Below are 11,235 nucleotides of genomic sequence, written 5' to 3'. Positions count from 1 at the left end.
AAACTTATAAACTACTAAATCTCCGACATATGCACCCACAAAACAAAAGGGTGTCCGCTATAAGAGTATTCAAGTCCGACAAAACAGGAACTACACCCTCTTCCGTTGATGGTAATTGCCTGAAATTGCAACTCCTCAAAGTCCGAAGCAATCAGGTGCCTATTGTGACTTTTCAATAGGGCAAGAACTGAACCTATCATTAAGTCGCACAATGGCCCTTTGAAACTTATTCAATGTTTATGGTATGAGTACTTTGAGAAGTGATTTTAAATCTGCTTCCTGTCTTTCCGGGTATAATACCACGAACCTTCTTCGGTAATTTTAAATTGCAGGTTACAAGTTTAATGTAGCGAAGACGTTTTAGAAGCTCTCACTTAAACACGCATCGAAAATTTTAATAGCGTTAAACCGAAAATATGAAAAATGCACCTCGTAGTGGTTCCACTGTTTTGAGAGTGTTTCAACCACGGTTCCACCGCCGATACTTTCCAAGTTTGTAAATATCTCATAATTAAGCAAAAAACATGGCCGATGGGCGTTCACTTGAATTTTATTACTCAAAAATGCGATTGGGGCTGGTCATTGTGAAAGATGTATGTGTTTTAGTCCAGCGAACTGTACACGAAAAAATAATCGGTTTAGGGCAAGAGAAATACCACGTGAGATTGTGCCATAACGGCATAACATCAATTCGAATAGAACGGCAAATTGAGATTAATGAATGATTAGGGATTCGGTAAAACAAGTAATACGAGCTTATTATGAAATGCTCGACTTGGCCGGAAATGGAAATTACTAGCAAAATAAATGCTTGAATGTATGAAATGGAAGTTCAGACAATCTTCAACGCATTCTACAGAGTGTATCCAAGTGAAGGATGTCCAGCATAAGGATCTCGTAAACGCCAATAGATACAAATTTGGTTGCGCACTCAAGGGAGTAGTCTCACGATTGAAACGGAAAAAGTCAAAATTTTCAAATTTTGCTTTTTTATTTTTTCAAAACAATTTTATTAAAATGCTATTTGTTTTCGGACTCTTTGCAAAAAAACGAAGTTTTCGAAATTTTCTTAATTCGAATTTAAATGAAAATTCAAACGGCTTTTCCATGATAGTTTTTTTATAAGCTTCAATGACAATCTTAATTACATTTTATGACGTATCATTTGTTAAGAATGATAATCAACGTTTTTCTCTAGATACGGTCCTAGTACTTTTGTCAATTTAGCATAATTTTTTATTACAAATTGTTGAAAATTTTACTATTGCAGAAAATGAAACTTCCATATACCAGTAAGAATTTATTTTAAGATAAAACTTACATATGAATGAAATTAATTTTTTGATAAATTATATTAACAAAACTAATATTTTAACAAAAAAAACATGGAATTAAATTGAATTAAATGAATCTCTGAAAATAAACAATTGATTCTTTGTTGCTTAATCAGAATTTAAGATATTTCTTGTCGCTGCAGTTCAAAGTCAATATTTCCTTTGTACCCATCGATATCTGCTTCTATCGTTCCGTCGCTAATAAGATTTGTATAAAATGGACGGTCTGCTACCAGAATCAGATGTAAATAGCTTTTAGTATCCTTTAATTTTAATTCAACAACTGGTTTACCGTCTGGCCACAATTGTTCTAAAAAGTTAGAAAAATAATACCTATTTGCATCTGGTTGTCTTCCTCTTCCTTTTTATATGTTAATTTCTTTGCATTATTCAATGTCCTTATGGATTGTCTTTACATAAATTCAATGATTTTTTTTTAATAATCTTGATAACTTCAAGATGTAGCCAGTTAATTTTTCCTGAAAGCAACTTTTTTCTATTGACCATTTCTTTTTCTAGTTTGTGGGTGCTAACAGTCTTCTTTTTCCATTTTAGTAACATTAATAGGGCGCCTTTTTCTGCAAGTTTTCATAAAATGTATGTAATCTCGAAGAGAAAAAACGTTATTTTGTTTCTTGATAGCACATTCGACGTCACCGAAATCATTATCATTAGATTTAAAAAAAACTATGTCCGGATGCTGCAAATTTTACAATAATGGTTTTCATGTATGTCAATTTCTCTAGAATACATTTAAAAAACAGAATCATTTTAATATTAAGATTCTGACCGCCGCATGAATCACTCCACAGAATCAAAGTTTTTACAGTTTCAAGAATATTCCCTTCAACAATGTACTTTTTTAAATAGGAACCTACTTCCTGGACACTCCTGCCTGCTTTTCCTTCAATTCTTACGTGAAAAGTAGATTTTTTTGCACTTCCTGTATAAATTTCACAATTATACAACCATAACTGTTTTTTTAGAAAATAATATTTGCACTTAATCTAGACAATGTAAATGTTTTCTGCATGTTAAAAGTGATCGTTTTGATTTTTTCATCCCCTGCTGCTGTCTTGATTTCATCATTCATAATTTTTCTAGCCATTTCTGCTTCCTCTAAGTACGTATTATGCTCATCGAAAGCTTGGTTCTTCTCTTCTCCTTCAGCTAAAGCATCAATTTTCACCTTGTAAGCGTTGCATTTGTTGTATGTGTCCTTTTCAAGCTTTTTTTAATTCTTAAATTAAACTCTTTTAAAAAGATCCTTTTGTATGATGAAAAACTAACGGTATTCTCATTTTCATTTTTATACAAATCATACATCATTGGTAATGTAGTACCTTCTTCTAAATATTCTTGATCTTTCTGTGACTTACAGTAATGAGACTTGTACCGTGGAAATTTGTCTATATGCGTAATAACATCTTTCTGCTCCATTGGCATTTAATTGTGGCCACCACTTACACCACGATAATTGAGTACTGTTAAGTTTCTTGTTTTCATAAGGGCAGTATTGATTCGTGTTGTTGACACTTGCAAAGTTCTGAACATGTCCCCGCAAACTACTATTTGTTTTATATTAAATTGTGTTGAGACTTGTCGCTTTTGAGAGTTAACTGCATGAACAACTTCTCTTTTTACTGGTTTTTCTTTTACACATGTTGTCATGAATGTAGTTTGCACATTATAATCTGCCAAGTTCCAGTAATGATGGAAAAAGTTTCGCCGATCTTCCACAGATACTCTTTCATGGCATTTTAAGCACATTTATATGCAAATTCAACAAATTCTTTTGGCTTCACAAGTTTTCCTTTTGTTGAGTAATATTCCTTATTGTTTTTAATATTGGCTTTTCTTTTTCTTCTATCTTGTTCCAAATATTTCCCTTTCTTCCTATCCTAGGTCGCCTTTTGAAAAAATTATCTTCCGCATCTGGGTCTGATGAAACATCTCCGGAATCAGGCTGGTAGATTTTGTCCCCAATGGAACCATCGGAATCTTCATCATAAACAGTGCTATTTTTCAGTACTTTTTGTTCTGCTTCTTTATCTATTGTGACGATAGTAACATTTTCCATTCTTAGAAATACATACAATGTTAAAAAATAAGTACCTACTTATTATACCCGTATAATAAAAAAATAAAAATATGAATATCAAAATCAAAAATACAATTCACTTGATAACATAAATGCAAAATTTGATGTCATTTTTTTCTTTCCAAAAGCGTGGATAACAAATTTGAAATCTACAACAATGTAATTATGTTATCTGTGTCAAAAATTCAATAGAGAAATTTGCATAAAATACCCAGACAACTTTAATTCGTGTTAAATATTAATAACCAGTTCAAACAATTACGCAATATAGATCTAAATGTTTTTGATTCTTTATTGAAAAACTTTTTCACTATTTTATAAATTTTTCAAGACAGATCTATGGCGCACGGTTCATTACGATTGATCTGAATCTGTAATTCTTTATTGCAAATCATTTAATATACAAAATTAATTACGCCTGGTATAGCAATCTCATATTAAAAAAAAATTTCGATTGGTTCCTTATTGCATAACTGAGTGCAGATTAGGATCACTTGAGGTTTATCGAACTAACGTCGCCATTATGTCATGAATTTCATCCTGATTGTTTCAAAAAATGACTGGCGACTAGTTTATTTTATAAACGAGGATATATCGGATTTGTCTAGGATGTTCTGTTTGCGCGGGTTCCTTTCAAATGTTTCTATTTAGAATCACTAAACCAACTAGTATAAACATAATGTTAAAATTTTGTTCATGTACGTTTACAGTAATTTAAATAGAAGACATGCTTAACGCAATTCCACATTGCTTACTAAACTCCGCTTAGCGACAATTGTTCGTCCGTAAGCAACGTGCAGTAAAACATAACTTTGTGCACTTGGTAGGCAATAGTATTAAATAATAATTGTAGTAAGTAGTTTATTGAAGCACTAGAGTGAAATGTCACAAAACAAGTCGTGAGGCTCGGATTGTAATAACTAGAAGATTCTAATAACCAAGTGCCACACGCTTTATTGTATACATAAAAATTTATCTCCAACCACCTTAATATATTAAAACCCTTATCTTCATCACGTAAAACTCAAACATAAAATGACGTGCGGTAAAATAATTTACAACATTGGCTCGAGTGCGGTAAAATTATTTTACGGCACTCGAGTAAATGTTGTAAATTATATGTACGTACCGCACGGGTGTAGATGAATACCTATTAAATAAGCCTGTTTCAGCATTTTCTTATACTTGAGTGTTGACATTATCATCAATTTAGTGCCAATCGTCGTTTTTAAAGTGAACTTCATTCAGCTAAATTCTATTTCAATCGACACAATTGGAAATATGGTATTAGCTGGTGATGTGTTGCGGAAATTCGTGTTGAAAGATTCACCAACAGGGACAGAATTTTCACGGGGCTCAAAAAAATTAAGTCTGAACATAAATGACGGTGTTCTTCATTTATGCGTCATTTATCTCAACCCATCTCCGTATACTATTCGAAAAAATTCAATACCCAAAGAAAACTGATAACTCTCCCAAAAATTATTTTATCGAATTTTGTTTTCCATCGCACATCAAGTTTTAGTTCCATAAAATGACATTTATTTTAAACATGTTTTCACAAGTGTTAGATACAATATTTTTCTTACGAACGCAAATGCATACGTATGTACGTTAATTTTAAGTTATCTTGTGTATGATCGGTGTGCGGTTAAGTGTATATGCACACGTCCATTGCAACAATAATCATTAATGCCCACACACCTTTTTGACACTGAGATATACGTACCACCTTGTTTTGTGTGCGGCAAAAATGTTCAAGGTATGAGTATCGTAAGAAAATACATTGATGCATAAATCCAAATTTGTAAAACGAGAAGCGAACCGACATATTAACAATAGATAAATGCACCAAGGTAGATCTTTGCCTTATAAAACGTGTATCTTATGTAATCATTCCTATTGAAATTAAAAAAAGTATAAAATATACAGGGTGTTTCAGAATAAGTCTGCTTGTTACAAGTTAACGTGATCGAAATAAGAAAAAAGTTTATATGAACATGGGTTCCTGTTCGCTTCCTGTGTGGGTGATAAAAAATTATTTTATTTTTTCCTAAAAAGTCCGTTCAGGCAATAAACATTTTTATGGAAATTGAAGAGCGTAAAATAGATCTAGAGGCACATCTTTTAAAGTAAATAAATACCAGTACGATGCTGCTATTTAAACTGCGGGCAGTGTGGTAGTTGAGGTAAGCAGTCAAGTAGTGAAAGTATCATGTTCCACATTGGCTAGCGAAATAACTATTACTGTACCATACGAACATAATATTAAAAAAAAAACGAAATTTAAACCATTTATTACGAAAATACTTACATTACAGGTTTATTATTGCTTTGATATTTTGATCTAATTTTTCAATACACATAAATTTATATAAAAACGCTTATTTAAAGATATTATTACTTCTACTGGTCGTTTTTCGTGCAATAATTCGAGTTGTTTGCCTTGATGACTTTCTAATTTTTTGTTAATTTCAAGCAAACTAACATTTAATATGCAGTTTCTCTATTTCGAAAGTAACAAATATATAAAACTAACTTAACGTAGTAACAACTATACTAAGGTAAAAAACGGAACTACAATACGTAACACTAATGTAAGCATAAAAAGGTTAAAGGAGAAATCTTTAAACATTAGTAACAGCCTAGTTAAAAGAGTTTGAAATAAAATTTCTTATTACCCCCTGTATGGAAACATTAACTGACATTTTAGTTGCAAAAAATACATTACTTGACTGAGCAAGTTTAAGTAGGTATCAAATAGCTGCATATCTCAAAAGTCCCCCTTTACATAAAATAAGGTCCCTTACAACTCTAAAAAATGTAGTTTTCTCATAATATTCACGAAAAACTTTATTTGAAACAAGACTAAAATAAGTCGTTTTAATCATAAAACAACTTATTCAAGTCATTATTTCTGTTTTTATCGTTGCAACGAGACTTTCGGACTGACAGACAGAAGTAGTGATTAGATGAAAATAATTTTTATTAAAACCGATTAAATCTGGACGACTTGAAGACCCCATCTGGAAATGAAACAAAGAAACTACCCTATCCCCTATTTACAAACAATCGACAGTAACGTTCTTGCTTTGAAAACGGTGGAGATTAGTTTTCTGGAGGCGCTTCTGTAAGGGGCCTTTTAAACAGCAAAACATGTGGTTCTGAAAAAAAAAGATTACTTTCAAGATTTATAAATTACTAGTAAAAGTATAATTTAGTGAATGTTACTTCCTATTATACAATTTTTCAGATTTTTTTTTTCTTTTTGTGTGTGATTGTTTGAAAATGAGTCAAACTGGTGAGAATCAAAAAACTTAAAAGCAGTTTTAAAATTTCTTTAGTCAATTACACAATAACGATGACTAATAAGTATTTTTATGGTTCTTCTATAGTTTGAGTTGATGCAAAAATTTGCTGTGATAAAATCAAAAACGTATGTCCGAGACACAACAAGGAAAAGAGATGGGCAAATAATTTTGTTCAGTATATTGAAAAGGTAGAAGAAACTTAAGTTTCTCTAATATGTACAAGATAATCGATTAAATTTCATCATATCCTTATATCATTAGCCGTTGACTTTTTACCACCCAAATAAGTTATTGTAGGATGAGTTTTTTTATATATCGAGCGTTTCAGAACAGCCGTAGGACGCGTTAGGATATTCCAAACAAAAACTGTCTAATGGAAAATGTTTCCTTGCTCATCGGTCAAGTGAAAATTCACCTCAATTCCTTGTTTATGACTTGATTAAAATCTTTTAGTTCGATATATTTACATTGCATATTCAGAGCGGATTTTATCTAGCCATTTCCATTTCTAATATAAGGTTTAAATATTGCTCAGTTTTCATTTCGTAAATACTCAAAACTCCCTGTATAAAAATATAATGTATACAGTAATAATTACGGAATAACACACACTAACACTGACATGAGATAAAATATATCGACTTTTCATAATTTGGTAAAGAATAATAAATATTTTAAAGTATCAATGTTCGATAGATAATACGATATATGAAATATATTGAAAATTTTGAGCAAAATCAAAATATCAAATATTACAGTGCTTTTGTTTGAACTATCTCAAGTAGGTTCGGGCGATTTTTCTGAAACATCAAATATGTTAACAAACCCATTCTACAATGGATGATTTGCAGGATTACAACTATCGCATATTAAAAAATCGATCTCTATGCAAGCGGAAAACGAATTTGGTTTTGTATACAAACGACCTACGGATCTGGCCATTTATGTGCGCTTCAAAGCATTGATCGTGATAATGAGGTGGTCACTGTTTTTTTTAATCTAACTAGAGTTTTTGACATAACAAACTAACAATTGTTACCATAGACTGGACAATGGACTTCCATGGGACAACACATAGATACTTTACCGTTAATACGTTGTAGTTGAAGGAAAAAAGACAGGCTATTTGCCTAGATTTGAATGTAAAACGTTGCTGATCAGGCACAACCAATTTTAATCAAGGGCTACCGAGAAGTCATATAAATTGTTTAATGGATGAGATCAATACTGATCCAGCAGGCCAATACGTTGACGATAAATCACGTTATTCTAATGTGCGTCTTCATAAACGCATTGTCTCTGTAGTGGGCGACTGAACTGAATAAAATAAGAAGCTGGTGTGATCCGAACGATCTTACTTTAAACGCTAATAACATCAGTCTTGTGTATTTTAAGAAATTACATTACATTATTCGCTTTATGATCCGGCTGATTGCTGTGGCCAAGTTTCTAACATTTTTGTGAATGTATCTTAATTATTGTCTGAGTTGGATGTGCATTGTGGTGTTTCCTTGGGACGTCATGAGAATGTATTAGATTTCCAGTTTTCCAGTACAGTTAAGGTTTTTGGAGTGCAGAAATCAATTATGGCCATATTTCGAATTGATGTACTAACAAGCTGTTAAATTTCTGACGGCCCCACTTCTATATTTTTTATTATTGATGATGTATATTGAGAAATATCCTAAATCTTTTCCTCAAAACTGCGACTACTACTGGTCTGTAGCACCTATGGTTACCAGATGTGTGAAGAGTCTTTCTGAATCTGGCATAAGGAACTGGAACATAGAATATTGACAATGGAGTTGATAAATTTTTACTCATGGAACGTCGATGGTTCCTTAATAGTTCTTTGAGTAAACTATACAAACTTTACTTATTTTATTAGATACTTGTTGCTGAGCACTAAATAATGCATTAAATTTGTAATACTTACATAAAGAAACAGTAAACAACGCCATTGAAAGTACTTAAAATGTGTCCTGTTTCATCTGTAATGTCTGTGTGACTGTTTTTTTTAACTAATTCAGAATATACTGATTCTAGTGAAAGTAATAATTGACTTCTAAGTAGTAAAAAACATAACAGTAAAATAAAAATTAATTATTAGAAGTAATGTAAATTTTCTTACCAGGCTTGTGGGCCATATAATGCTCCCATCCTTTGCTCTGCTGAATACCAATACTCCTCCACTCTTCTTCTGACATTAAATGCGTCTTTGGAATATATTTGACCATCTCTACTGGTATTACCACATGACTGGAAAAAAATTGTATTTACCTTAGTCAATTACATAAATTAAATTAATTACACAAATGATGAATTCTGTGATATAAAATAAAAATTGCTATTAATCCATAGTTAGTTGATCTCTTCCAGTTCTTAAAATAGTGACAACTTGCCACAAAAAAAAATTATAAAAAGGAATCCTACCCTTAGAATATTATCACCCTATAGATTGTAAGGATCTTTGTATACAAAGAATTTCAGTAAAATAACTCATAAACTATAAGAGCTATAAATGAGGGAAGCAAAAAATAATTAGAAGTTTATCATCTTGTAAAAAAAAATGCACTGTATTGAAATCTTTAGTTCATGTTAAAAACATCTTGTGTATATTATTATAGATATGCATCTTTTTGTCATGTCTACCATTCCTTGCTGCAACTTTTTTAAAAATTAAATTAAATTACAGAGCCATGGCAGATACAATCATAACAAAGTTTTAAGATGTTGCAGGTTCTATCATATCTGCTATGGCCTCTAAAAATGTTATATTGGATTTACATTCTGTGTCTGTTTTAAGTAAATAATGTATCTGGATAGTAGTATCTTAGAAACCATAAAATATAGCTGAGGCTGAATGTGTCAAAAACATTAGTATAGTACATAACTCTAACAAACTAAAAATTTTGCTTCTTGTTGAAAATGTCTGAAATTCAATTACTTTAGAGGGTATTCAGTTATCATTCAAATTAGGGAGATATGGTTTTTGTAATTCTATGCCTCTTTTTATAAAATGAAATGGGCAGTGATAGAAAGCTTATCACCATCTAAGTTTTATAGGCAAAGAATATATGTTTAAAGTCTGGATTTTGAGATCCTTTCTATATTTCATTTATCTGATAGAGATTTTGATCAACATTTTGCAGTAGACCCTACTAGTTTACTTTGTTTCTGAACCATACGGGTTAGCTCCAACTAAATATGATTATGATTTTTTTAAATGAGACATTATTTATACAACAAATTTCCTATTTAATTTTTACAAAAAAAATAAATCAATTTTATTTTTTCTTTTAAAAACTATTGAAGAGACAATTCAAAATATTCACTATATAAAGTGTTGCATGTAAAAAGTTATAATTATAGTTAATGACAATTAGACCATATGCTACAGAAAAAACCAAGTATGACATGGAATTTTATAGCAAAAACTTGCATAAGTATTCATTTTTGTTTTCCTGAAATCACACTTAATAAGTGAAATGCAGACGGAATCTTAAAATGCAGGGTTTTCAAAAATATCCTGTACCTTCAAAAGCAAGCTGGTGACAATTTTTCTGTGACAGTCCATTTCTGTTTCATAAAAATGAATCGCAGAGTTGTAAAAGCCCTGTCTCTAACTTCGATAAATGAAATACCCTGTAAAACTATTGAATTTTATACTTCTTATTCATTTAAGAGAACAAGAATAAAAAACTTTTTGTACTATGCTTACTTAAAACAGGTACATAAATAAATACTTATGATTTATGTACCTGTTTTAATTATGGGTGTCAAGGATAGTAGGTTCAATTTACAAAGGATATCCAAAATCTGCATACTCTTATTATGAAGGGTATTTATTTTAATGAAGCATTTATTACCTATAACTAAGAGACAAATCTGATAAGAATCAAAGCACTCAAAGAATCAACTGGCGGGATTTCGCAGACATGGAATGCATACACAAATGAAAGGATTTGAAACTTTTGTCTGACGGTAAACTTACCGGTATTCATATTTATCGTCGTAATATTTGTCGGAATAGAAAATTTTCCGTTGGAGTTCCTCTCGATTCATTGTTTAAAGATGTAAAAAGGCGTTTCAATCTTCAAAAAATGTTCATTCACTAAACTGTTAACTGTAAATTCACAAAAAGCACCAGCAAGAACCCAAAAAGGCTAAAAATACTGGCGTTCAAATTCAACTCAACGAATTTCTGAAATGTGGCAACTGCCAAGGATCTGTCAATGTCAATAGTGTCAATTGTTCAATAGTGTTTTTATTGGCCAAACTAGTGTACTTCGGGTTTGCACTCACCAGGGTACCAACTAACCGCTTACAGAAATAGTAATTAAAAAGGTTTTCAAAAATTCTGAGTAAATGTTTTAAATAACTTGCCGCATCCAAATATACTGTATTGAAATTCTAAATATATCCTTCTAGGATCAGTCCGATAATCAATTTATACAAAGTGTTAGAGATATTTTCTGATTTAAAAGAT

At 31.2% G+C, this 11,235-nt stretch overlaps 1 protein-coding gene across 2 annotated transcripts; it reads right to left on the bottom strand.

Annotated features, from left to right (window-relative positions):
• Positions 1–5,716: 5,716 nt before the first annotated feature.
• Positions 5,717–10,969, bottom strand: LOC136346788 (cyclin-dependent kinases regulatory subunit-like). 2 transcript variants are annotated; one of them, XR_010733356.1, is made up of 4 exons: positions 10,741–10,969; positions 8,878–9,005; positions 8,154–8,524; positions 5,717–6,599 (listed from the first exon to the last, which is right to left on the bottom strand). XR_010733356.1 is itself a non-coding variant. In XM_066296230.1 (3 exons), the coding sequence occupies exons 1-3, from the start codon at positions 10,809–10,811 to the stop codon at positions 6,544–6,546; spliced, it is 255 nt and encodes an 84-aa protein (XP_066152327.1). In that variant the 5' UTR covers positions 10,812–10,959; the 3' UTR covers positions 5,717–6,543. The 2 variants fall into 2 exon arrangements, 1 of the variants encoding a protein (XP_066152327.1); XM_066296230.1 differs by lacking the exon at positions 8,154–8,524 and having other exon boundaries at positions 10,741–10,959.
• Positions 10,970–11,235: the final 266 nt, after the last annotated feature.

This window comes from Euwallacea fornicatus, chromosome 24 (genome assembly GCF_040115645.1).
Source record: "Euwallacea fornicatus isolate EFF26 chromosome 24, ASM4011564v1, whole genome shotgun sequence".
NCBI classification, from domain to species: Eukaryota; Metazoa; Arthropoda; class Insecta; order Coleoptera; family Curculionidae; genus Euwallacea; species Euwallacea fornicatus.
Note: the sequence above shows the minus strand (reverse complement) of the source record. Positions and strands in the feature narration are given on the sequence as shown.

Excerpts from the sequence above, each read along its gene's own strand:
- LOC136346788 (XM_066296230.1), bottom strand. The coding sequence starts at position 10,811 with ATGAATCGAGAGGAACTCCAACGGAAAATTTTCTATTCCGACAAATAT. Across the intron at positions 9,006-10,740 it reads GACGATAAATATGAATACCG|TCATGTGGTAATACCAGTAG; the intron begins GTAAGTTTACCG and ends ATTTTTTTCCAG. Across the intron at positions 6,600-8,877 it reads TTATATGGCCCACAAGCCTG|AACCACATGTTTTGCTGTTT; the intron begins GTAAGAAAATTT and ends TTTTTTTTTCAG.